This window comes from Hippoglossus hippoglossus, chromosome 20 (genome assembly GCF_009819705.1).
Source record: "Hippoglossus hippoglossus isolate fHipHip1 chromosome 20, fHipHip1.pri, whole genome shotgun sequence".
Classification (NCBI taxonomy): Eukaryota; Metazoa; Chordata; class Actinopteri; order Pleuronectiformes; family Pleuronectidae; genus Hippoglossus; species Hippoglossus hippoglossus.
In genome coordinates, this window is record NC_047170.1 from 9263322 (window position 1) to 9290409 (window position 27088).

Below are 27088 nucleotides of genomic sequence, written 5' to 3' on the forward strand. Positions count from 1 at the left end.
AGAGAGAGAGAAAAAGAGAGCCAGCCAAAAATCCATTGATGAAGTGTTGGTGAGGAGAGAAGCAGCGTGTTTTGTTCATTTCCTGCTCAGGTCCTGAGGTGGATGGTTTTTATACGTTTCTTTTTCCTCTGGTTCTTCAGGAAGAATGTACCACAGGTAGGAAAGAAAAGGAAAATGCACAAACTGTATAGTATAGTATAGTATAAGTACCAAAGGGCAAAAGTGGCTCAGCTAATGACAGGAATGTGAGCAATGTAAAGGGGATTACACTTCAGCGTGCCACCAAATTTGGCACTAGATTAAAGGGCACCAGTGTAAAAAAAACATTTCTGTGGGACTCAGGATTTCTCCGCTTGTAAATGATTTGTTTCTAAAGAAAAAGTTTAACTAATTACTGTGATTGTTTTTCCTCATGTGGATCTGGAGGAAATGAAGATGTACTTTAAAATGTTGTGGAAAAATAGCCTGTTATTTTCATATTTTCACATCATTGGCTCAGTCAGTGGATCTAATGTCCTATGTCTGCAGGATGTTTGATTTTCTGTTTGCATTTTCCCCAATTTCTAAATCTTTAGGAAAAGCTCCAGTCAGGATCACAGCTTTTTGAATGACTGTAGATAAAGCAGATCCCAGACAGCACCAGCAATGGGGAGAGACAACTTGTACAAAACAATAGTTCTTATGAAGAGAGAGATTATGTTTATAAAAGTCAGGATATTGTCTTTCCTTTATTGACGCTCTAACTGTTGTGCTTGTTGTTCACTGTAGTGTGTGCTGTAATCGCTGGTCTTCTGACGAGAGGCTGGATGGAAAAACAGTCATCATCACCGGGGCCAACACCGGCATTGGCAAAGAAACAGCCAGGGACCTGGCGAGAAGAGGTACTGCACAATCCACCTGTGTGTCTGCGTCACACTGTGTCTCTGCCCGTTTCTTTTCCTTCTTCCACTTCTGTTCTTTTTTGCAAACTGTGACACATTCCACACCCTGCAGCCCCTAATGCATGAGCGCTTTAAAGCTACACAGCGTGATCTTTAACTGTAGACCTCTGTCCCCAGACCTCCACCACAGAACCAGGGTTAATCCGACTCACTTGTTTGCTCATTGTTTGCAGTGGGATTAGACATGTTTTTTTTTACATATGGCGACCAAGTCAAGTGATTTCTATAGCACCAGCATTTCGTGGTGTATAGTAAGGCCACAGGCAGACAGGAAGGTAATTTGACGCTCTGTCAACTGAAGAGACACTTCACCAAATCCATGAGAAAGACAAATGGCAGAGATGGAAGACAGACGAGGCATCGAGGGGACAGAGGGAGCATTGTGAGGGTTCGCTCCCCTCCCGAGCCAGACAGGCAACAAAGAGAGATGGGAGGGTGCACACAGCAGTGCTCTCACACACACACACACACACACACACACACACACACACACACACACACACACACACACACACACACACACACACACACACACACACACAGCGAGTAATATGAAAACTGGTTCTGCATAGGCGATCCAGTTTGTTAATGGAAAAACATAAATTTTAATACACGTTTAAGCGATGATGTAAAACCCTTCGTTTTATTATCTAATAAAATATATTGCAAGCATGATAAAGGAGAGAAAAGGTGAAATTTAAAGTGAGAGAGAGAGAGGAGATAAATGTCGGTGCTTCTTCTTTCAGGCGAGTCCTCTGTCCAATTGCTTTTCCACAAATAGAATTATGTGACGATATATGATGACACCGTGATTAGATTTGCAAGGACTCATAAGGGAAGATGGCTGCTTGGGGCACAGCATCCTCCCATCAGCCATTTTAATACTGTATCTGTTCGGTTCTAACTTTTTCATATTTAGATGCATTTGCCATCTTGACAAAGTGAAATGTGCACATAACTCACTGGTATCAAAGGACAAAAGTTAACGTCTGAAAACTGGGACATTGAATTGAATATGCAGAAAATGATCCGGCTTCACTTTGTTTTTTTTGTTTGCCCCTTCATTTGCATTATTCATGCAGCATAACAGCATGTAATCATGTGCTGGGTGATCTTTAACTTGACTCAGTGCAGCCCTCCACTCTCACTGTTTGCGCGTCGTTTTATTTTAAATGGTTGAATTTGACGACCAGCGAAATGGGGGAACAATTGGGTTTTCCCACATGGGAGCAGCAGGGGAGAGACAAAGACACTGTGATGGGATACAGACACCACGCTCCAACTGATTAATGGCTCTCCTCTTCCTTAATTTCTGAGCACAACGGCTATTTTGTGTGTGTGTGTGTGTGTGTGTGTGTATCTGTGTGTGTGTGTCTGTGTGTCCTCAGAGCCCCTTTCTGGGCTCATTAAGGAGAATGCATCGTAATTTGCGTCAGAGGCGAATGAGAATGACACAGCTGAGAGGGCCTTGTGTTCGTGGGAGCGGAGCGGTCGGCTAAATGAGATGCTGAGTGAGAGTTTGGAAAACATCAGAGGATGATCAAACGCACGCTGAGAGATTTAGGTGCGCCCGCCTTAATTGACGTGGGCATCTCAGTGTGACTGCAAATGAGCAAAGCTGTTTTGCAATGTTTGAGTTTGGGAAATCCGAGGGGTTCAAACCTCCCTGTGTGGGACACTGTCCTCCACACAGTAAATCACTGTCATGTTCAGTGTATGAAGCAATGAGTGTAAAATGGCTTCCTCTTCTCTTTGTCCTGTGATTTATCATGAAGTAAAATTTACTTACAGCACAATTTGTCTTCGTGTGAACTGAGTATCCAGCCTTCACAGTTTCTAGGAGAAACAACTTCACGTGACAGTGTTTTTGGGATTGCGTGAGAAGTCAAAGTAATAGTCGTGCACATTCAAATGATCGTCTCTTTCAGGTGCACGCATCGTGATGGCGTGCAGAGACCTGGAGAGAGCAGAGGAGGCACGGACGGAAATTCTGGAAGACACGGGAAACGAGAACATCGCCATCAGGAAACTGGATCTGTCCGACACCAAGTCCATCAGAGCGTTCGCTGAGCTCATAATCAAAGGTAGGGAACTGCAGAGACTGTTTATAAAGATGGCCCCTCCCTCCCACTATCCAGAAATGAAGCCATTACCAGCCACATTCCATATCCTGGATACGAACGCCACCGTGTTGTGCATTTGGAGTCCTGTCGATACAAATGTTTGACCAATCACAAGTCAGTCTCAGCTGTCAACTGTGACATGTAACCTTGTTTTCATAGCATCAAAACTGACACTTGAACAAACCTCAATGTGATAAGAGCAACCGAAGATGGCATGCACTTTTTTTTAGTCTGGTCCATGTCCCATCTACTAACATGGAGGAGATGGGATTTTTTTGTTGTGGTTGCCGATACTGCAGCCAGTGACCAGGTGGTAATCGATATGCTTTGGCTTTACTTTTGGGGAAGATGTCATGTCGTACATGTTTATATAGGGTCTATGCAACTAACGACTAAAATCTTTACCTATATGTAGATTTTGTACGTGTTTTCTATAACAAGAAAAAGAAACCACTGTGGACTGCAGATCATTTGCAAGGTTGCTAGTTCAGACCCTGGCCCTTCCATGTGCCTTTGAACAAGACACCAAACTCCTCCAAATTGTCAGGACACCATTGACGTGTGTCTGCTTGAGGTAATGAGAAGCAATCCGTAAAAGCTAACTTATGATACTTCTAACTGACTAATGTTCTTTTCAGAGGAGAAGCAAGTGAACATCCTGATAAACAACGCAGGCATCATGATGTGTCCCTTCTCCAAGACTGCGGACGGCTTTGAGCTGCAGTTGGGAGTCAATCACTTGGGTGAGTCATCACTGTGAGTTACGTCCACGACATAAAAATTAAGTGAATTGATTTCTGTTGGCCGTGATGTTTATCTGCAGGTTGAATGAAAGGAGAGGTTTTAGTAATTGATGTGACATAAACTGTAATATCTTTTTTCCAGTAATAGGATCACATTATGAGTGGGATTTTCCCACTAAAGAGGGGCAAAAGTATTTTTCCTTCCCACACTGCATCCTATTAACGAGCCGCACAGAACCCGTCAAACCCAGCCGACTAATATATCAGCCTGGAAAATGATCCAGAGTTTTCTTGGAGCTGTCAACGTTTTCCCTACGTTGGACCGTGGCTTCCTTCCAAATGATGGTTTCCTCCAAGGTATTTTTATCACTGCCAGGCAGAGAGAGGAACACGCTGTGCTCGAGTCACCCACACATCTCCACACACATGCACACATACATGCGTACTTGTACATGAACGTACATCCTGTAAATGTACACATGTCAAACAATGATAAACTCTGTATAGGTCAACAGGAAAAATGTAACAATGGGTACGGGAAGCGACGAACTCGAACCAGACCTGGAAGTTTCCTTCCACACGTGACACTTTACGGCGATGCCACTGTTCCCTGAACAGAAATTTGTCTTTCTCTATTGTTTCCATTTGTTTAAATATAGTCCTTGTTTTTACCATTTGAGGAGCAATAATATGAGTTACATCAAAACCCTATCATCTCATCTTTCTGGCTCCTGATACATTGTGATATTCTTGTATAGCAGTCGTAAACAAAGCTGAAAGAATGTTAAACACAAGCAGTTCGATCTATTAGAGATTGAGCCTTTTTACTGATGGAGAATCTAGAGACTCAGTCCAGATCAGAATGTCCTGTTCTTTAGATCAGTGTCACAAAGTTGTCCTCACTATCGGCTCTGCACCGACCACCGAGGAGGAAACAGAACGAGACAGAGAAATTACACCATATCAACACCTTCTTCTGGATTTTCTGGATGGGATTCTTCCGCCAGCTGCCCAGTAAAATGTCCGCAGCATGTCTGAGTGAGACCGTGTGAGAATACAGCAGCGAAATGGAAACTTCACAGCAAGCGAGTGGGTGTAGTGATGACGTTTCTAACACACGATGGAAGCTAAACTGGAAAAACACAAATATCTCATGATGAAGAAGAGGCGCCGTACACATAAAAGACGCAGAAGAAGGCAGGACGATTCAAGAGCTTTTGGCAACAAGAGCTGATGCCAGTGTCGATGTACTGTAAACAAAAGCCCTGAGCTTTCCAAAGCAGAGTTTACACGTCATGTCCTCCCTCCTCCGTGCTCCAGCCAGTCGCCACCGCTCAACTCAATGTTCTGGAGATGGCAACCTTTCAGTGTTTCTACAAAATACTTGTGTGCATTGACCTTTATAGGGGCTAAAGCCACAAGCCAAAAGATCCCAAAACAAGGGTAAAGGTTGAGTGCTGTGGCATTTATTTATGTAGCATGAAGCAAGAGCCTGAAATGTCTGTTTCTCACTTTGCTCAGGTCACTTCCTGCTCACTCACCTGCTGCTGGACCTCATCAAACGTTCGGCTCCGGCCCGTATCGTGGTGGTGGCGTCGGTGGCCCACACCTGGACGGGGCTTCGGCTGGATGACATCAACAGCGAGAGGAGCTATGACACCATGAAGGCGTACGGACAGAGCAAGCTGGCCAACGTCCTGTTCGCTCGCTCACTGGCCAAACGGCTACATGGTGAGTGGAGACCGCCGAGGTTTTCATGGAGTCACTGCCGAAGGAAGCAAACGTCACAGGATGGAAGAAAGAATAAATAGAGTAGTCACAGATTTGGTTTTAAGTCAATATACTTTAATGTATTTAGTTTAATGTACTAAATTACTACTACTACTACTACTACTACTACTACTACTACTACTAATAATAATAATAATAATAATAATAATACATAAATTTGATTACATTTGATTGATTCATTATTAATGATTGAAATTTAATTAATTAATTACTTAGTAGACATGGGCTATTTTGGCCATTTTTAATGCTTTTAATTTGCCTTTATATACCACGTATAAAAAAAAATGTGACTATATTAACCAGACAATAAGTGGACCTATAAATACACAAAAAGCATAAAATCTGATTTGTTAAAAAAACTTAGTGGTTTGTTATTTGTTAATTATACACACATCTGTTAATGTGTGAACATGAACACATGACATATAGTCTTGTTGAGAGGAAAAGAAAGAGTTGAGAAATATATCTATTTAATTTAATTAGATGGAATAAAACCAAAGTCTAAGATATGTAAATCAGAAAGCAGAAAGCATTGTCTTCAGTTGAACATGAGAGCAGAGTGACATTAGTGTCACACTGGATCGGTTGCTCAAGTCTTTTCTCATTCTGAGGAAGTAGCCTCCTGTTATGTGAATCAGACTTTCACTGGAAATGAGCCATTTTGTTGTCTCACTTCTGGGGTTTGTTTCTCTGCTTAATGGACAAGAACTGAAAGAAATTACTTTAATTAAAAAAAAGACTCTCGGGTCTGATGTTTGATTCCACAGATCTTGAGTACAGCTATTAAAACTCAGTCCATTATGGGTTTAACTCAGAAACAAACAAATTGGACATTAAAGGGGAAGAATGAGATGAAAATGAAATGCAAACACCATGGCTGATAAAGCTTTTGATTTGAATTTGCAAACAAATCACCGATGCTCTACACTGAATATGGAAATGCAACAGGGTCATATGTGCTTGAATGTGTTCATATGATTACATAGTGTGTGTGAAGTGACTGTATAGGGGCCTGTACTCTCTGTATGTCACAGGAACAGGGGTGAGCGTGTTCTCCCTGCACCCGGGGGTGGTGCAGTCCGACCTGTGGAGGCACCAGCACCAGTGCATCCAGGTGGCCGTGAAGATTTTCCGGATTTTCACCAAGACGACAGTGGAGGGAGCTCAGACCACCATCTACTGCGCCGTGGAGCCCGGCCTGGAGAGTCAGAGCGGGGGCTACTTCAGGTACACACAGTATTTCAGCCCACGCACAACTGGTTACATAAGCACTTCTGAAGTGCCGGCTTCACGCTGTTCACTATTACTACCTGCTGACTAACAGTGGGGTTTATTAAAAAGGTTTTTATTCTTGTTTAACACATAAATGCACCACACAGCACTTAACAACCATCCTCTTTCCCTGTGTGTGTGTGTGTGTGTGTGTGTGTGTGTGTGTGTGTGTGTGTGTGTGTGTGTGTGTGTGTGTGTGTGTGTGTGTGTGTGTGTGTGTGTGTTCAGTGACTGTGCCCCCGCACGCTGCTCGAGGGCGGCCTCCGATGACGACTCAGCCCAGAAACTGTGGGAAATCAGCTGCAACATGCTCGGCATCACCTGGCAGTGAACAGTGGGAAACGAACTGTGTAGTGGAGGACGTTGTGTGTAATGTGTGAATTTCATCTATAAAAAAAGACAGACGGCACTGTTGGGCACTTAAAGAGGCGTTGTTGTTTCTGTTACTGTTGTGAAATTATGTATTTTAATAACTGGAAGTTCAATATGGTCTAAATAGGACTGAATCTCTATCAAGGGCTCCTTTATTTTATACATAATGGGAAGAATCTGATGTTTGGTCAATTGCATTGATCAAACAGGGTTTCATGTCTTACCCATATTGTCAGATTGTTTTTAGTACTCTGTAGAATGTTGAGGAAATAATTTTGAATTATCTTATCACTACACCTTTGCTAGTTTATAGCTCGCTATATTCTTTGTATAGTTGGTTTTCTTTGTTTTTGTCTTTTGACCCATCGTGAATTCCTTTCTAATATTTACCAAACGTTCAGTTTGCAGTGTCTTGTGTAACAGAGGAGTAGTTTTTTGGCACAGACGAGAACGATTTGGCTCCAAACGGCCTTGAAAAGTATTTTTTCAAAGTAACATGTGAATGAAGTAATGTACTTACTGTAGCTGGCAATAGGAAATGGTTAATGTTCTTCTTTTGTGAATCAGAATGTAATTTTAATGCCTCTGGGTGGCATGGTGGTGCAGTGGATAGCCTCACCGCCCCCACAAACAGCTTCTGGGGTCGAACCATCCAGACAGCCAAGGCCTTTATTGTTTCCATATTCCCCTCGTGCCTGTGCCTGAGTACTCTGGCTTCTTTCCACAGACATGCAGGTTCGATTAACTGGAGAAATTGGGGGATAAACTGTCCGTAGGTGTGAATGTGAGCGTGGATAGTTGTTGGGTTCTCAGCCCTGTGGTTGTCTGGTGATCTCTCCCGGATGTTCGGCTCCCGTCTGATGTCAGCTGGGATTGGCTCCAGGATAAGAGATACAACTACTGGATGGATGAACTGTTTCACTACATTTTCCTAAATGATATCAGAGGTCTCTCCTGTTGCAGTAATAATTGTAACCACAATATGGTTACATGTGGTTATGCGGTGAAGGCGTTAGGAAAGCCTCTGACGATGTGGCAGCATGTACATAATGTATAAAAATAAATCTGTTAAAACGAAAAAAAACAAAGTTTGGCTTGTTTGCTGCATGTGTGAGTTGTGATCGTGTGTATGATGATGACAAGCCGCTGGGTTGACGTTTTCAGATGCAGTGACATGTGACTCTGGTATGAATTTCGCTTTTGAGATTTAAAAGAGATTAGGTGAGATTAGTGTTTAAGTAATGAGAGAATTTAGGGTTTTAATGTCTCGGTCAGTGCCACCCAAACAGACGACTGCATTTCAATGTGACTGACTCCACGGCCACTTTGTCAAAGAGACAAAAGTGAAAAGTAATGTTTGAATCCTGCTGCTTACAACATTGTGCTGTTTAATATTATTCACTGATCAGAGAACTAATTGATTTCCATGTACAGAATATTTAGTTTTTCTAGACATGAGTATTATTTTAAGTGTGATGCTAGTCACAGCAGACAATAATAAAGAACACAGATCAGTAGAACTGTATGAACACACCTTATGTTAATCTGAGTCACATGGGGGAGTGTGTAAGACTGAAGGAATGTGGAATGAGCTTGAGGAGTGGCCACAGCGTCGCCTCTAAGCAACACACGTAATATGATTACAGACTGATTTAAGAGTTATGAAATCAGCCGATATGAGTCTTTAGATAGTATCGGCAGTTATCTTTGCAGAGATTCAAACTTTGACTTCACAGACTAAACCATGTAGAAAAGATGCATTTATGTTGATTTTAAAAAATGTTTCTTCTGTTATTATTACATATCATTTAGCTGACAATTTTATCCGAAGCGACTTCCAAAATAAACATCCCATCAGTCAACTTTCCCGTGACCAGAAATTAAATATATTAAAGTGGCAGTTTTGAAAAATTGTCACTTAATTGTAATAAACCGACAGCGAAATGTCCACATGCTTCATTAAACTGAAGTGACAGTGGCCTCTTATCAAGAAAGAAAGAAGGTAGGTCTGGGTATTTTGTTTTTAAAATATAATAATAAAGAAGCTTTGGTTGATAAAAGGTAAAATATATATCAGTAATATTTAATTAATTAAAAATGATATCCTTATAAAATAAAGATCTATAATACTTTACCATTCTGAGGTTGAATAAGGAGTTGTAATAAATCTGTTTTCCATTAAGGGTCAAATTGAAGTAACCAACACCAGTGCTGCTGTGACGACAAGTGGCAGTGTCTGTAATGAACCTCCTCGCCTGCAGGTGGCCGTGTGGATAATATCGAAGCAAAGAATCAGCGTCTCCTGCGCACGCGCGGTGAAAGTCTACGTCATCTCTTCTCGAGTTAAGTGTGATCTGAAAGCGACGTGTCTCTCAGAGCTCAGACTGTTCCTCCTCCGATCACCGCCTCAGAACAAGGTGAGACCCGAGCTGCCGCTTTATACCTTCTTTTATTCACACTAGAGTTTAACACAGTTGCTGCTTTGACAGCTTTAACGTGTATTTGTCGCGTTTCCAGCGAACTGCCACGTCGAGCTAGTAGCTTTTCAAACGCTAGCTAGCTAGGAGGAGCTAGCACAGCTACAAATCACGGTTTTCTGTTGTTTAAAGGAGTTTCGGTTAAACTACAGTTTAACACGTCACTTAACAGCAGGTTTTATGTGTCAACAAATGTAACGTGGGTGTAGTTTATTGTTGTTGAACGTGGTATTCGCGATATGCTGAATGTATACGTCATCATTGTGAGCAGCCCAGACGTTAACACTGATGTTGTCTTCTTCTTCTTCTTCTTCTGTTCTTCATCCTCATCAGCCCAAACAAACACCATGGATCAGGTAATGCAGTTCGTCGAGCCCAGCCGGCAGTTCGTCAAAGACTCGATCAGGCTCGTGAAGAGGTGCACGAAGCCCGACAGGAAAGGTACCAGCTTTCAATCTTAAATGGGCCACCTCGGCTTTGATGTGCTGTGTCAGAACTTGTATTTGATCTGAGGTACATGGTTTAAAAGTTCGACTGATTAGGAAAAGCATGTGGGATGTTGTTATACTTTGTACTTACTTAATATCTGAGGATTCTCAGTCATCTGGATCATTTAGTAGTTTTTACTTCCACCACTGGACTTGTTTGTGTTTCTTGAAGATGTTTTCACTTCTCATCCAAGAGGCTTCTCCTCTGCTGAAGTTCTACTTTTCACTTAACTATAACTTTCCTCCTGTCAGAGTTCCAGAAGATCGCCATGGCCACGGCGATCGGATTCGCCATCATGGGTTTCATCGGTTTCTTCGTCAAACTCATTCACATCCCCATCAACAACATCATTGTGTAAGTGGCAGTAACACCTACATTATTCACATCGTAAGCTCGTTACAGGGAAGAGGGAGAAACGGATTTGTCTTGATTTGATGTGATCACAACTTTTGATATCATCAAGTAGAGACAAATAAGATGTGCTTCGTCCAGGACTGTGCTATCTCAGGCTTTTTACCCCAGTGTCTCCCTCCCTGATATCTGTGATGACTCTAGTGATTGTGTTCATGATCTTACACACTTCTCCTTGCTTTTAAATTGTCTTACTCACAATAAAGATGTGCATTGAAATTAGAATTGGGTATGTAGGAATTAATTGAGCTGTTATGTCTGTTCATGACTGGCAAGTTAATTAATTGTCCTACATTCAAAATAAAACAATTAAAAACTGCAGTATTTGTAGGTTTATATATTTCCCAAGGCTCTTTTGTTAAGATTCCACGTTTAGCGTCTTAATTTTTTATAGATAATGGAAACATGCCTAAAACATGACCCCAACGTGACATCTTTGTGTTCAATGTTATGATTAATGGTGTCAACACAATTATTGATAAATTACCGTCAGAAATGACCAAAAACAAATCAGTTTCACTAAGGCCACATTTTAGGGACTTTCTACTAAAATGTCAGTAGAAATTCCACATTTATTTATTAAGGTATACAATTAATAGGAAAACAAATGATTTACTCCTCTCTTGCATGAGACAGTTCGTTTTGTTACATCAGTGGTAGAATAGCAGCATCTCATCCAAGGACCTGGTGTTAAATTCACATCACAATTTATACAGCTGATGAATATTACAGAAAATATTTAGTATTTTGTGCATAAAAGATTTAAAGCATTCAAATACAATTAATTTATGGTAAAGGGTGTCAGAATATACACTATTCTGAATTTGAGGAGTCGGATTGTCAATTCTCGAAGGAAAACTGACGGGAGTGGTTTTCATCAGTGGTGGTTTTAATGCGTTAGCTGGGTCATTAAAAAATGTGAATATTACTGTTAAAAAATAGTATTGGCCACATTTTGATTACTTGTCCCTAACACTTTCTTTTTTATTTTCTTTCTTCCAGTGGTGGTTAAATCCTGGTCAGAGAAAAACAATTTTCAATACCTGGGGACGGGTGACGGTGCTGTAAAGTGATATTGGGCTGATGTGATCGGGACTGAATGGGGATGGCAATTTTTACGTTCTGTGCACAACATTTGTATTTGCTGTGTAAATAAAACAAATGGAAACCCACTTTTGATTTGTCCCGTCTATGCAAACAGCATTGCTGCCCTCGCTACATTGTAGTCTACATTTTCTAACCTGAAGAAGAAGACAGGTGGAAATACTTTTTATTCTATAATCAGTGAAAAAGGATGATACAGAAGGCACATGTTGAAGTGGAATCCTGCACTTTTAAATGACGATGTAAAGTTCGTGATTGTGACTCAACGTGTTTGTGATTTTTCTACAATATGCTGTCATCTCAGTACTCGGTACTTGAAATGGACCAGCTGTATGAAAAAAGGTTGTATGAGGTGCATTTTCAACGACAGAGACAAAACTACTTTGTGATACATTTTGAATTCATCCCTACACAGTGAAAAAAAACAATGATCTAGCAGAAGAGCATTGTCCAGGATATAAAAATGAAAATAATCTGCTATTTCGGTTCTGTTTTGAATTACCTGTGGGCCAAGTCATGCAAAATTCATAAAAGCACTTAAGTGAGATTTCTGTTACATTTAAAGGTGTTTTTCTTTTTGTACTCCACATTTTTACAAAATATAGAAAACCAGTGACTCCGCTGTAGCCAAGACGCTGGATTCCATGTGTGATGTTCTGATTAGTCGAACACTAACGGAAAGCAAATCTTTTCTGTGCTATTCTATATTTTTCTGGATGCCCATGCTCCACAGTAGTGGCTGGTCTGTGATCACCGTGACAGGCTTCCTGGGGTTTCCAGGAGCGACGGGCTCGTAGGTGTTGGACGTGCTCACCAGCTTCCCAAACTGCAGGACCTGGTTATCTGGACAGAGAAGACAGATACAATTGGGTTGAAACGCATCAGTAATATTGTAAACTACTAAATGTCAACTTTAAATAGTCAAGTTAACAGTTTGAGGTCGTGCACATGACTTTGATTTGTCTCTTAACACAGTTTTGGACCTAGCGAGGCGATGTCAACGCCGCACACCGGGTTCCTGGCACGAACCCGAACACATTCACACAGGCTATTGTGCTGAGGCCACTGAGCACTCTTCCACTTAGTGCTTACTGAAGTGTTAAGAAATCCTCTGAAAGGAGAATCCTTCAGCTGACACAGGAAAGGTGACAACTTATATAAGGCTCATTGTTCGATACCATTTATAACGACAAGTAGCACAGTGAAGGAGAAAGAACTCTTCAAACAGAGGGATTCAAAAGAAGAAAAGACACCGTTAGACCAGATACATTTTTAAACCACGGATGTTATTCACCAGGTCTGACACATCTAGTCTGGAATAATTTCACATATAAGACAGCCCGGATTCTTCCAAGGTCAAACCTTTGTGAAATATTTGCTCCAGTTTCATGGGTAACTTCCTCTTTGTGTTCTTTTCCTGACACGAGTGCTGTGACAAATCGCTGAGTCCTTTCCCTTTTTATTATGGCTCATTATAACAACTTGGATGGTCCAGGTTCAGGTCTAAGCTCCAGTGAATTGACTGAACTGAACCGTTCAGGCTGAAAGGACACTTGGCCAACACTGACCTCATGTGGTCAAACCAGGAAGTGCTGAATTATGTGTTGTGAAGTGCATCACATTCAGCCAGTGTCTGTCAGTGGTCGGAACAAGTCAAAGATCATGAATTTATTAATACTAAGTTTAATAATGTTGCTGAGTGTTATTCAGCTCTATAAGATTTAACCCTCTGAATAACTTCACATATTAGTCTCGGCTGTAACTCAGCACATAGTCACTGGAACTAATGACCTAAAACTATGATTCTTTATGCTTTATATTTTAAACCTGGGCTCTATTTTTCTCTGCTTTTTGGGACCTAATGATTGATACAGACAAAATGTTTGGAATCGCTCCCATATTGAACGAGGAAGGCTATTGTGAAAACTGCGAAACCACTGGGATTTGTCATAGTACGTTCATGAAGTTCTTGTTTTTGCCACTGACAACATTATGGATTCCTACAGATGTTGTCGTGTGTCTCACGTCTTGCTCAACAACGTAAACAAGAGTAAGACACATAAAAGGATAACCAAATTATGGGATGCCCTTGCTACTCAAGCGGAACAAGGAAGCAGCCGTCACCATAGCAATGGATAGACGCCCTGTTTCTGTATCTGTTAAACTGCTTCACAATTTCCATTACATCTAAAACCATGAAGAATGAGATGGGAGATACATTTGATTTTGTTTAATGTATTTCTATTTAGTCTATGCCTGCATAGACATTTGTGGGTTGACTACAAGTTAAGAAACCATAGCAAGCTCTTTAAGTATGTTGGTTTAGTCCATTCTCCTACTGCAAGTACACCTCCTGCTAGCACAAGTGTAAGCCTGCCTCCATCTAGACTCACTAGTAAATGGTTTCCCAGGTAATTTACACTCTGCACTAACTTGGCAAAGCCCTGAACACTGCCATTCAAATAGAAATCCTACTCTTACTCCTCGAAGAGCAGCCGGAGCAGAGAGGCCTGCTGAAGACAGGGTGGAGGTAGTTTGAGGCAGACAAATGTCTCGAGGGATTACAATGCAGCCGATCGTGGCGAACTTGCTCAGTACTGGACAGATTCAAACATCTTTGTCCCTATTAATGTTTTAGAGCTTAAAAAGATGGGAAAATGGGGCCCAGATTTTTAAATACTAGAATTGTGCTTAAATAATGACTACAGTAAAAAATATGAAGAATAACAACTGTGTAATTTGTTTCTTTCTCTTCCTACAAACAAACAAGGGTGTTTCGAGTTGTTTGTAAAAGTCTCAATTAATCATGATAGTGATATTTACACGGACATTTTTCTTGGGGGGCTTTGGGTAAATTTTGATCAAATAAAAATGCAATCCATTAATTCTCGTTCTGGCAGTTTGAGAAAGTTTTCCATCTGAAGATTACAGGGTGAGAAATCAGAGAATAAAGAGCCGCTCCTGAGGCAAACAGCTTTTCTCCTCATATAAAAATAATTTCAAAGAACAAATGCTTTGCTCTGGTGAAGAATAAAGAGACCAATTAATCACACAACCTGCTTTTGCAAATGCTACACCTCAAACATCATACACTACATTACACACTATTAACCTGAGCCAACACCTGATAACTGCATTGACAAAGAACACCAGAAAATAAGAATTTTAATGAGTATGTAAAAAAATATATTATTGGCGAAATCACTTCACACAAAGGGGAAAATGAACACAAAGGAACAAAGAAGGAGAGAAAGAAGCAAATCATTTGTCCACAGGCGCCTGCACGCACATCAAACAGGGACAAAAAAGCCCTATGCTGCTTCAAAGACTGCCAAATAAGCATGGTATTAAGTCAGCTTGACTCCGAACACGGAGGAAAACAAGTTGCATGTGAAGTTAAGGCACTTAATAATTGAGTGAGCACAGAGCCGTGCTATGGGCGGGCGAGAATAATGTCTGACTGTGTTAAAGTGTGGGCCTGAGGATTTTTCTCGGCAAGGTAATATGTTTCCACCTAGGCTCATAGCAGCCGAGCCACGAGAGTCGTCTACGAGCTGGAGACAAAAGTCCAGGCAGAGATTTTAGCGTTTTGTGAGATGAGCAAACGAGTGTATTCGCTTTAATTGATCACTTTGGGAGGATTAAAGAGTCCTCATGGAAACATCTGTCGGGAATACCATAAAAAAATGCCTTTTAAGGAAAGCTATGTCACTTTTACTGAGCAACAGCGCCCTCTGCGGCTACACATGGTGATTAATTCTGTCTGTGTCCGATCGATTAAGTGGTTTTCGTGTAGAGAAAAAACAAAGTCCATCAATCTCTAACTCCATGGTCCTACTTGCTAAACTGAAACACAACTGAACAGTGGATATTACCCACGATCCCTCTGAACCAGAAGAGCTGCTGCTGCAACAAATACAGCAAACTCTGTTTAGATTTCTTGATATTTTAAGTTTTCTCACAGGAGATCGAACCCGCTCACCAAAGTCACAAAGAGCAGGAACAGACATTCAGGGTGAGGGTGGGAGTGGAAGAGGAAGAGGAAACATTCTCCCAAGTACAGTCAGTGTACCTTCAAATTAATTCAGAAGGACTTTAAAGGTCCAGTGTGTAAGATTTAGGGGAAAGGGATCTATTGGCAGAAAATGAATATAAAATAATCCTAGTGATGTTTTATCTTAAGTATATGTCAGTATCAATCAAAATGTTGTAATATCTAAATCAATATATGAACATATGGTTGTTTTCATAAGATTTTCAAATCTCATCAAACCTTACCTTCATGATGAAGTAGATTAACTTAGTGTTCTAATAATACTATTTTTGATTATTTTTTAAACCTTAACCTTATTAAGCAAATGTATTCACATTAGTTAATCAATATTTTATGTAAAGATTGTAGATCTATATTATCAGGGGCTTTGAGAGCTTTCTACAACGTTTGTACTAGGATTACAATACTGTACAACACTATGACTGAAAAAAAAATATATACCCTTTACAGCTGCAGCTATTTTCTAAGAAGACACCAATTCACCAGTGCTCCACACACATTAGGTCCTTCAGCAGGCTGCATAAACCTCTCATTGATGTTTTTATCCTCGATATAAAAATGCCATAGGATTTATCCCTCAGCACAATGTCATTATATTACAACCGGAGAGGAAAGGAGATATATTCAGGGCTGAAAATTGATGGCTGGTGTCACAGGAACGGCCACTAGGGGCAGCAGAGCACTACCATACAAGCGTTGGGCGGAGGAATGGCCGAGAGGCATGTACATTTACTAACACACATAATCTGTGTCGCTCATTCACACAACCATTTAAAACAAGCATCCACCCGCACACACACCCATGTGCAAACTCTTTACTGAGCACAAAGGGCTTTCAGATGGCTTCATCAGTAATCCCCTCCTCAAAGCTGATACCGATCAATAACGGCCCCCCGTTGCAGAGGGGACCAAAATGAGCGTCGCACCCTCCAGTGATAACAATGGAGATGTTTGCTGCCTGTAATTGCATTTCCAGCGCTACAGCTGAAAGGGCCCGTCAGCTGTAAGTAGACCGTATTTACACAACAAATTACCCAGGAGAGTGGGTGGGCGCTGGGAGGGGAGACTCGCACACACTCGCACTGCAGTGGACAGGTAGGGGGGGGGGAATTACTGGTGTTAGGGGCCATTTCTGGCGAGAAGAACCGGAGAGAAGTGTGTTGCCGCTCTATTGTGAGAGGCATGTTAAAGGTGCTGCATTGAGTAAGTTATTAGTGACACGGTATAGTCACAAACAGTCACAGTCCAGGTACCTGGTCTCCATCTAAAGCGTCAATGCATGTTAATATAAAAACAATTAGACCATAATTCCTGCATTCGATTTACAAAGATGATACAAATTTTTCTCTTTCTGCACATGTAGCACCTGTTAGAAACATAGAACATGTTAATACAGAAACACGTGAGACTTGACAGGTCTCAAAAGGTCAAGCCCAAATGTCTTGATTGCCCCCTGGTGGCTGGCTGCAGTATAGGTCATAAACCCTGCCTCCATGCTAGCAAAGGAATATTTGTATTTTCTTTTTTAAGCATTAGCGTGTATACCTAAAATCTCTTTGGTCTGATCATAGACTGAATATAAAGATGGACGACATGAAGGCTGCCTGAAAGTGAAACCAAACGTTTTGATTGCCACATGGTGCCTGGCTGCAGTACGAATCATAAAACCCCCGTTCTCCATGTTAGTGGATGGGGCATGGACCAAACTTAAGTCAAAATACACATCGAGTAATCTTTTCTCAAAGAGGGTTACTCTCATTTTAGTTCTTATCACACTGATGTATGTTCAAGTGTTAATTTTTCGATTGGTTGGGCGAGTGCATCGGGGGGGACATTGATGCCATGGCTCCATCCCCCGATGGCTACTGCTCAGGCTCTATTTCTGGATAGTGGGAGGAAGTGAAGACATGTCGTCCATCTTTATATGATTTACTTATCTATTCAAATTTCTCTCAATCCTCTGCACCCATCATCCTAAGCTTTAAGGAAATCCCCTGTTAGTGTTCTGTTCATATAAAGCACTTGATCTGTGTTGAGGCAAGAAAAAGCCGCCCTCCTCATCATGAATGATTTAGATTATTCACGGCCATTCTACTAATCATCTGTAATGAGGGATGACATTTTTCATTGAATGAAAATGTGCCACGATCCAACCTTTTAAAATAACACTGAGCTCGTCAACATGATCCCAGGTAGTCCGGCACAACCAAAACACATCGTTTTCTGTTCCCATTATGGCCCAGTGCGCTTAGCGAGGAGCACACGCTCTCTTTTAACACGACTTGTCATTGAGAGGCAAATTGAACTCATTCTGTCAGGGGGGGGGGGGATCCTCCGCTCTTTTAGACCAGCGTGCTATCAAATTCCATCACGCTTCACAGTTCGCGTCGGAAAATCATTTTCTGCGAATCATGTTTGTTCAATACTGAGCTGTCCAAATTACTGAAATGAGGTGGAGGTACAAATGTGTTTCACAGTCAGTACGGAGGCTGTCATTGCATTATATTTATGAATATATACAGAATAAGAATAATAAAGAATGATACCTCAAGTAATACAAACTTTACATTATTGAGCTTATAATTCACTCTAACAGAGCACAAGGAATTGCAATTTTTTAGGTTCAACGGTTGAACAATTCAGATGCAAAACTACATGGCAGTCACCTCGAGGTCTTGTTTGTAGCTGATTCAAATCAATGAAACAATGATTGAGATTTCAAACATCACTGATCTGAATATAAAAAAAACGTGTCTGTATTCTTCTCAAGAACTCCTGCACTGTTCATATCATATCAGCCTTCAATGCAGCAATGTCCCCTCTTCTCTATCTGACAATCTCCTTATTTGTGAGGCTATTTATTGACCGTGACATGAGCTGAGGCATGCGCTAGCAGTGTTAGCACCATCTGCAGTGCAACGATAGCCACCTCCATTAAATGTTTATGATGGCACTGCTGGGTTTGTCTAAGACAGGGTGAGGTGGCAGATACTGCTCTGGTTTAAGTTGACCTTCAGATAAGAAAACCTGTCCCTGCTGGGAAATGTGGCATCAGTCAGTGCAAATTATGTAATTTTGATATTACAGAATGGTTGTTGGCATAAATTGTTGTTCATGTCTGCTTGATGCAGGGTTTGAGTATAGATGCATTGAGTTGAAAATGTGTTATTAACCAACCAGCCATTTTTTCAAATTTTAAAACAGCAAGTTTCTATAATTAAGTTTCAAAATCATGTAGAAATAAGAAAATATTGAAACACTTCAACTTCTTACTCACCAGGTGTGAAATCCTATGCTCCACTCACAACCTTATTGAAAAACAACCTGCTCCGACTGCAGAGCTCAGTCTTATTCGCGTGTTGTCAGCAAATATTTAATGTTTAGAAATACATCTCTGAATTTCCTTCACACGCATTTTAATGTCCCACCATGAAAACTTCAGTGCATGGATCACAGCTTGCACCAGTCAGTCAACCAGAAGTTGTTTTAAATGGCAAATGTACTTGCACCTATCGAAGCGCCCACAACTGTCTTGGTCCTAAATATGAGGTGTGGTCAGGTGCATTGTTGGCACATTGCTATCTTGAGCGCAGTGGAAGGTAATGGCTCTTTAGGCCAACAAAAAACCTGCTCGGAGTCTGAAGTTAATGACGCAGTACTTTACTGTTATTCCACGGGTGCATTAGCAAAATATGAATATGCACCTGCTCTGGCGCGTGCACAACAAGTGCACACTCTGCTTTTTAAACAGATGGTCGTCTCGTGTGTAAAGTGAAGCCGTTTTCTCAGAAGAGAAGCATTCTCTGTTGGCCACTGCCTTTTATTGGATTAAGGTTAAGAAGTCCTTTATTAGTCCCGCAATAGGGAAATTTGCAATGTTACAGCAGCAGAAAGACAACACATGAGTAGCGTGCAGTACTTGGGTGAAGGAATATAAAGAAATAGTGAATGAAATAATCACTAATTTCTTACACCACACTGTTACTTTCACTTTTTTATATCTTCCTTTGTTTATTTACTTATTTATCTATTCGATTCTCTATGCAACTCCTTTAAATTCCTTTTTAAATGCTTTTGTATTGTTTTATGTTGCTCTCACAATTTTTCACAATGCCTTTTTTATTCTATGTAAAGCACTTTGAATTGCCCTGTGGTTGAAATGTACAAATGAACGTGCCTTGCTTTACTACCTCGCAAATCCATAATTTTAATCTCAATCTGTTGAGGTGAAAGCACGTCTGTCTCTTAAAGGGAATCCGAGACGTTACTGATTAGCTTATTGGATGTTACGCCTAAAAATTAGACTACGTATAACCTGTTTACAGTTTACCAGTTACGCCATGTGCCTTACACCATGCCCTTGATTTGTTAAAATAGAGCTCTATGTGTTTATATGCTGTGTATGGACGTGCATGTGTTTGGGCGTATACGCTGTAGGTCATGGCTGATGCCTGTTTTGTCCATTATCTGTGATGTGTGCACTCTTGCTCTGCCTCCTAGCTAGTCTGCAGCTCCACTGGGGGTATGAGCAGCAGTTCACATCAGGCTGCTCTTCATTCCCTCCTCTGCCCCAGTGTGTGATGTGCACAGCGTCTGAGATCTACAGATCCATAAATAAAACCATAAAACAGCAGTTTTCCCTCCTGCTGCCACACTGCAACGCTACAGAATACATACACTTTTCATTTCCCCTCTCTAAGACCTTGGTGAGCGGGCGCGAAGGAGAGAGGGGAGGAGAGAGAGTTAGGAGTGGGAATGGGGGGTAGAGGCGGCATTATGTTGAAAAGGTGTAGCGGAGGGAGATAAAGGGGGGAAAAATTAATTTCTTCAGACAAGAACACCGGGCGAGGTGAAAGCAAGCCGAAAAAGCACGGGCAGGGAGAGGAGAAAAGAGAAATGAAAAGAATAGAAGGTCAGGATGCGTGTTTGCATCTCGAGAAACAGAAGGGAAAGGAGAGATCTTCCAGTAGAGATGTCTGCCTCTGGCAGGGACACTGGGTAAGACCTCGCTGAACCAACTTTGTCAGACACATCTATCTGTTTGATTACTAGATAAACTACATTGCTTTGCCCTCCTTAGAAAACAATCCTTCCCTGTATTCAGAACGCTTTCTGAATACTGAAATCTCCCGGCTCGCACACTCAACTAAAGCCTTAAGCTGCAGCGCTTCATCTCAGCGGTAGGAGAAAAAAAGCTTTAAAGGCAGTCCTGTCTACGTATTCGAAGATTTAGTGTTTCTGAATGCACATCAAAATGTTTTTTCTCCTGCTGTGTGTGTGTGTTCTTGGAGAGTTTGAACCAGGAATCACAGCACTTAAAACCTCAAACCAAGGAAAATCCCTGCTTCTATAGTCAACAGAGTATGTATGTATGTATTAGTATCAGCAAAGCCTAATAGCGGCTGATGGGAAAACTGTATACAAATGCTTCATTGCTGCTTTCATAAGGAGGCCTTAGGTCAGAAAAGGTGTCCATCAAGTTTAATGCAACCTGCTCTGTTCCAGGATCAGCTGATTATGCAACATGTTACTCACTCTGCAAGTCTTTACTGTCAATAAACTGCATGTTTATGCTCCCATCAGCTTCATGTTCTGGATGTAACTAAAAATATGGAACATATGCAGTTAAGTCCTTGTTCAAACACTGTCATTTGCATGCCGATGTGTTTGTGAAGGCTTACATTGCATAAACAGCCTGCTCTCATTAACAGTGAGGGGCAAGCTTTTGTAATCTTACCCAAAGTTTACTTTTAATTAAGATTTCTCAATTGCTTGGGCTCTCTCTGAGACTTTGCTGCCGTAATCCATCTGTGTTCAGGCTTTTTTTCTCCTCCTCTTCTTTATTTTCAATCAAACTCAGCACCTGTCCACGTTGGATTTGTGTGTGTGTGTGTGCACTGCCTGATGTTGCACTAGTTTACTGTATGGGTTGATGAGTTTTTTCACGTGTGTGTGTGTGTGTGTGTGTGTGTGTGTGTGTGTGTGTGTGTGTGTGTGTGTGTGTGTGTGTGTGTGTGTGTGTGTGTGTGTAGCACTGAGAGAATGGGTTAAAAAAAAAAAACATCTGGTGGGTCATATTTGATCATTTTGATGATTATTTAAACAATGCATTCAGGTGTGTGTGTGTGTGAGAGTTTAGCTCAGCGAGTGAGAGGTAAAGAAAATTCAGCGTGGAGATGTGACAGACTTTTTAAATTGATACGTGCAAAACCTCAAGAACAGCCACTAAACGGTCCTTGTTGTGACATTGTCTTGACAATCTTTGCATAATTTATAATGTGAATATGATAACAAAACAGCATGAGTCACTATTTACAGTGGACAAACACTGTGTGGACTCAACTTTTCACGTCAAACTAATTTTGGTTGTCACAGTGTGTTAGCAGTCTGTTACAGCTTTTCTGTAAAACTGACTTCAAGTACACACAAAGGCAACTCCAGCTATTTCCACTTCAAGTCGGCATTCCTCTCTTTTATATGTGGTTTTGGGTTTTGGGATCATAAACTAAGTAATACTATATGCTGGACAATGTTCACTGTCTCTCATTGTCTTCTGTATTAGAACAACGTGACCTGATGAATCTTCCAACACAGTCTTCTTCTGTTGCATTCATGCAATTTAGCTTCTTGTGTCTATGTCATTGTCATATATACCATCATCTATAGTTAAATATCACTATTATATTGATTTATCACCCAGTTCCAGTGTGCACGTATTATTTTGTGCTTGTGCGTGAGGCTCTGACGCTTGTCGGTGCTTGGATATAACTGGTGTTGTGAAGTTGCAGTTTATTTGCATATCAAGCTGAATGGAAACCTGAGAGAGGAAAGCTTCCTCAGCCTTCCTGTCATTAATGGGCTGAAAGCAATGGTTCATGGTTCACAGAAGTTTCTCTCGCTCTTTGTCACAAGCGTAACACACACACTCACACATACATATTTCTGTACATAAAAGGAGACTAAGGCACAGTGAGACACAAATGAAAGAGAGCACAGGGAAACAAGTGCACGCGCACACATGCACGCCCACTAATACACACACACACACACACACACACACACACACACACACACACACACACACACACACACACACACACACACACACACACACACACACACGTGCGTCTCTCTATAGTCGTGAGGACTCTCATTGACATAATATATTCCCTAGCCCCTTACCCTACTCTAACCATCACAAATAAATGCCTTATTATAACCATAACCTTTACCCTAAAAAAAGCTCATTTAATTTGTGAGGACCAGCCAAAATGTCCTCACAATCATTGTATTAAACCAAAATTGGCCCTCATAACTATAGATAGACATGCGCACGCACACAAACACAATATGCAGGGAAGAGTTGCTTTGTGGCTGACAGCCATTCAAATTTGTGGTTCATTATGATCTACGCTAAGCTGAAAACATCATGATAAGCAGATTTTAAGGCATGCACACGCACTCGTGCACACGCACTCGCACACACACACTCATGCACACACACGCACACGCACGTGCACGCACACGCACACACAATGCCAGAAGCCATAACTCAGCCTGTGATGCTGCAGGATGAAGATGGGAGAAGGCTGAGTCACAAAGGAATGACTAAGGTTTTCCCCAATACACACACAGATTGAGACATATGCTCAAACTGACCTTCATCACCATTAGCATTGCCAACAGCTTTGCTTCCTACTTGTAGGAAAGCTTCAGGAACATAATAGATGGCTGCCAGTGAAAGGTAAAATGAGAAACGGATGTTTAAAGACAAAGCGTAAAGCCTGAGGCATGTCGTGGTCATTTAAACTGTGGCTGCCACGGTTTTGAGTGAGCTCAACAATGTATTTCAAAACCACTGAAGAGATGTTTGTGTGAGCCAGAGTTCAGACGTCGTATTTTAAAGTCGCAAAAATTGTCGTGTGCAGGTCACCAGACATCAGAATGTTTATACAGATGGACAGCGCATCTCCACTTCCTGTTATTGTACAAAAATAAAGCCAAAATATCTTGGATACGGAGGCCCCCATGTTGTGCTGTTGACATCATTTGGAGCAAAACACGGTGTAGCAGTGATAGTGCTGTGGAAGCAAGGTCCCACCAGTACCAATATTCAACCAATTGCGAGTGAGGCTCAGCTGTCAAGTTAGTGGAAAAATTAACTCTTCAACAAACATCAGTGTGATTTAAAAAAAAAAAAACTAAAATTACAGAATCCATCTTTAAGACAAATTTTCTATGTGTACTTTGTCTTTTTAGTTTGGTCCATGTCCCATTCACTAACATGGAGGAGGCAGGGTTTATGACCTATACTGCAACCAGCCACCAGGTGGCAATCAAGATAATTTGGCTTCACATTTGAGGAGCTTTCACGTCATACATCTTTATTCAGTCTTTGATGAAATCTAAGAAATTGTACCTATGCTAATGCTAGAAAAGAAAGTCCCAAATCAAAAACAATAAAGCTACAAAAACACAGGCTAATTTAGAAAGCATATTGCCTCATCTTCTAGTAGCACTGTGATAAAACATTATTTGGCGATATAATCCAAACGTCACTTCACAAACTAACAACCTCGTTCTCTGGTTTTAAGCTGTCATAGTGGTTGGGGTTGACAAAGATCATAATACTCTTGACTTGACGAATACACAGGCCATTGAAAGTTATGGCGGACAGCTGTCCTGGAAAGTCAGAGGCCACAGCTTTAATGCACCGGCCATTTAAACGAAGCTCAATGTGCTCGACAAAATATTCACTCATCTTCTTTTTCCCCAACTCTCGTTCACTTGTCTGATAAGCTTGAGTTCTTTTGAAAATGAAGGAATGGGGTTTTTAGAAATCCTTTTAATGACTGGCAAGAAAAGTTCTATCTCCCAAACGTAGCCTCCATATCACTAATGTAAATGCACTGAAAAACTCGAGAAAAGCAATATCCATTAAAGTAGGAGAAAAGTGAGAAAATAAAACACCAAGCAACAATCGAACCTTTCAACAGGTTCAGGCTTTTAAGATTATTAGAGAGTTTTAAAGTCCAACTTACTGAAAAGTTATTGGATTAGGTTTAGTTCAGGCTAAATAGGAGGTAATAGTTGTGAACTACAGCATCTTATCAAGGCCTATAGAACCTAAAACGGACCCCTACCTCTCCATCATGCAGCCACCCCTACTTTACTTTCCCTTTTATGGGGCGGTATCACAAACTTACCACGACAAGTTCTAACACAGATATATTTGGTTGTTGGTGTGTTGTTAAAAAAGGGTTATTTACTAGGCAGTAAAAGATCTTGTCTTATAGAGTAACAGTTGGTGGGTTAATCCTGACTTGTATGCTTTGAATGAGTTTGTCAATACACTTTATGTTTAATTATGTAGTAATATGTGTGTATTTGGCATAAGAAGGTGTCGTTCATTGTTTGCAGATGGTAATAGATAATCGTTGCTGCAGCTTAATCCACTTGTGTGATACTGGTCCTTCTGATGCAAAGGCTCAAGGACAAAAAACCCAATGTGTAGGTGTGTGTTAAGGGACACAATGACCTTAATGTGTTGTTTCTCATGGTACACAAGGATGAAAACAGACAGTTCAATATACCATGAGTGTGAGGTTTGATAAGCTGAATACATGTGTAGCTCTGCAACATTTAATGCCAAATGCTGCTAGATAGTAGAATCAATGTAAATACAGGACTCAAAACTTTGTCCCGGGGACGACAGAAAATGTTTTAAACAATCGTGGTAAATAATTAATCACAATGCAAACGACAAACTGAGCGGAAAGTTGACAGGTGACTACAAGTGAGAGTATTTTCTCTGTTTCTACAGATATTATCCCTCAGTGCGAGACGTAACACCTTCACCGTACCTACTCAGTCACAGTTTACTAGAACGACCCTGTAAATAAGTTTCCCTGGTTAAACAAAACAGTGATTACGTGGAGCGCTCCGCATTGGCTTCATAGAGTGAAACGTCTGCTTTGAAAAAAACACTTTAACTTTGCCTGTACCTGAGCAAAAGTGATTAAAGTGTAATCTGTGAGAGTCTCGGTTATAATCAGTGGCTTGGTCGGGTCATAATCATGAACAATGGCAAATTGGGTTGCAGGTGATGAAATGATTTGTCATTTATTGAGAAAAAATTACATTCTCAAAAATGGGAGCAGAGCAAAGCTGCGTTTTTCGCTGCAGCTGCACAGCAGACAGCTTCATTCTTTGTCAGGTGAATTACTGACTCACAATTAGGAAAACTAACACTGGGAAATACTAAGAAATAAAGACGCTAATATTGGTGATCAGGGGCAGAAATGGGACAGGCAGCAAACATCTAAGTACCTAATCTAATTATAAAGAAAGGATCACTGTGTGTGTGTGTGTGTGTGTGTGTGTGTGTGTGTGTGTGTGTGTGTGTGTGTGTGTGTGCGCGTGTGCGTGTGTGCGCGCGCTTCAGGATCAGGATCATTTCACTCTGTGTGCTCTGAAAGTACATAAATACAGCACAAAGGCACGGTTCACCATAGAAACATACATTCACTCAATTAAAATGTTTTTGCGGGTTGGTGGAAAAAGTCACCTAGAGCCCTTCTTTAAATTTATGACACTACAAACCTCCAAATGAACATTCGTATATGAAAAACACTCACATAAGCACAGTGTGATCTGAAGGTTACTGTACTCGAGCTGAACACGTCAGTGGTTTCCAGTGGGTGAATCCTCTCCTGCTTTCAAGGATGTGGTGACTCAATGACATCCCTTTATGTCAGATTAATATTACAGTGGCTATTTGCTGTGGGCGGTCCAGTGCCACTTATTTTCTGCAGGGTACAGCAAGGGCAAAGGAATGCACAGCAGCATAGAAAATGAGCAGAGATTAGAGCTGTTTAATGCAAATAAATTGGTCAGGGTCTTAAAGTGTTACTGCAGGAAAAACGAGTGAACGATCGGAGCTCGGGCTATGAAGTGCTTGATCCGGGCTTATGCTCCCCGGCATGACCAATCAAGAGAGCAAAGAACTTACCCTCACTTTGCATAATAGCTGGTATCGGCTACCCAGTCTGACCCGCTACTCCTATTCTTAACGATACTACACAGGCTGTATATAAAGATGGCCATCAAATGAATAATCAAACCAAACTTACTGGAGATATGAATATATTATATATTGAAAATACATCAGTGTGGTAAGAGCTACATAAAATGAGAAAAAAAGGTCTTTGGTGTGTACTTGGAAGAGGCTGAGTTTATGGATCTATACTACAGCCAGCCACTAGGGGGCGATCAATATGTTTTGGCTTCACTTTTGGAATCAATCTTTAAA

At 41.0% G+C, this 27088-nt stretch overlaps 3 protein-coding genes across 4 annotated transcripts in view; 2 read left to right on the forward strand and 1 right to left on the reverse strand.

The window, feature by feature from the left end:
• On the forward strand, positions 1-7818 carry zgc:112332 (uncharacterized protein LOC553712 homolog). Its single transcript, XM_034572450.1, has 7 exons — positions 1-156; positions 769-881; positions 2870-3025; positions 3703-3807; positions 5329-5538; positions 6633-6825; positions 7099-7818. Exons 1-7 carry the CDS (start codon positions 146-148, stop codon positions 7199-7201), a joined length of 891 nt encoding a protein of 296 aa, XP_034428341.1. The 5' UTR covers positions 1-145; the 3' UTR covers positions 7202-7818.
• Positions 7819-9510: 1692 nt separating this feature from the next.
• On the forward strand, positions 9511-11792 carry sec61g (SEC61 translocon subunit gamma). Its single transcript, XM_034572452.1, has 4 exons — positions 9511-9659; positions 10053-10160; positions 10460-10562; positions 11622-11792. Exons 2-4 carry the CDS (start codon positions 10067-10069, stop codon positions 11629-11631), a joined length of 207 nt encoding a protein of 68 aa, XP_034428343.1. The 5' UTR covers positions 9511-9659; positions 10053-10066; the 3' UTR covers positions 11632-11792.
• The window catches only part of tpk1 (thiamin pyrophosphokinase 1), a 71984-nt gene continuing 56516 nt past the window's right edge, over positions 11621-27088 (reverse strand). Inside the window, exons 9-10 of one of the 2 annotated variants that reach the window (XR_004612328.1) lie at positions 12318-12566; positions 11621-12273 (exon numbers count right to left, since the gene is read on the reverse strand). Coding sequence is in view for 1 of the 2 variants with exons in the window: in XM_034572451.1 (XP_034428342.1) it covers positions 12421-12566 (146 nt within the window). In the remaining variant the exon portion in view is untranslated. Of the gene's footprint in view, positions 12567-27088 lie in introns of both variants that reach the window. The other variant, XM_034572451.1, reaches the window with a different exon arrangement.

Excerpts from the sequence above, each read along its gene's own strand:
- zgc:112332 (XM_034572450.1), top strand. Across the intron at positions 3,026-3,702 it reads CGCTGAGCTCATAATCAAAG|AGGAGAAGCAAGTGAACATC; the intron begins GTAGGGAACTGC and ends TGTTCTTTTCAG. Across the intron at positions 6,826-7,098 it reads CAGAGCGGGGGCTACTTCAG|TGACTGTGCCCCCGCACGCT; the intron begins GTACACACAGTA and ends GTGTGTGTTCAG.
- sec61g (XM_034572452.1), top strand. The coding sequence starts at position 10,067 with ATGGATCAGGTAATGCAGTTCGTCGAGCCCAGCCGGCAGTTCGTCAAA. Across the intron at positions 10,161-10,459 it reads CACGAAGCCCGACAGGAAAG|AGTTCCAGAAGATCGCCATG; the intron begins GTACCAGCTTTC and ends TCCTCCTGTCAG.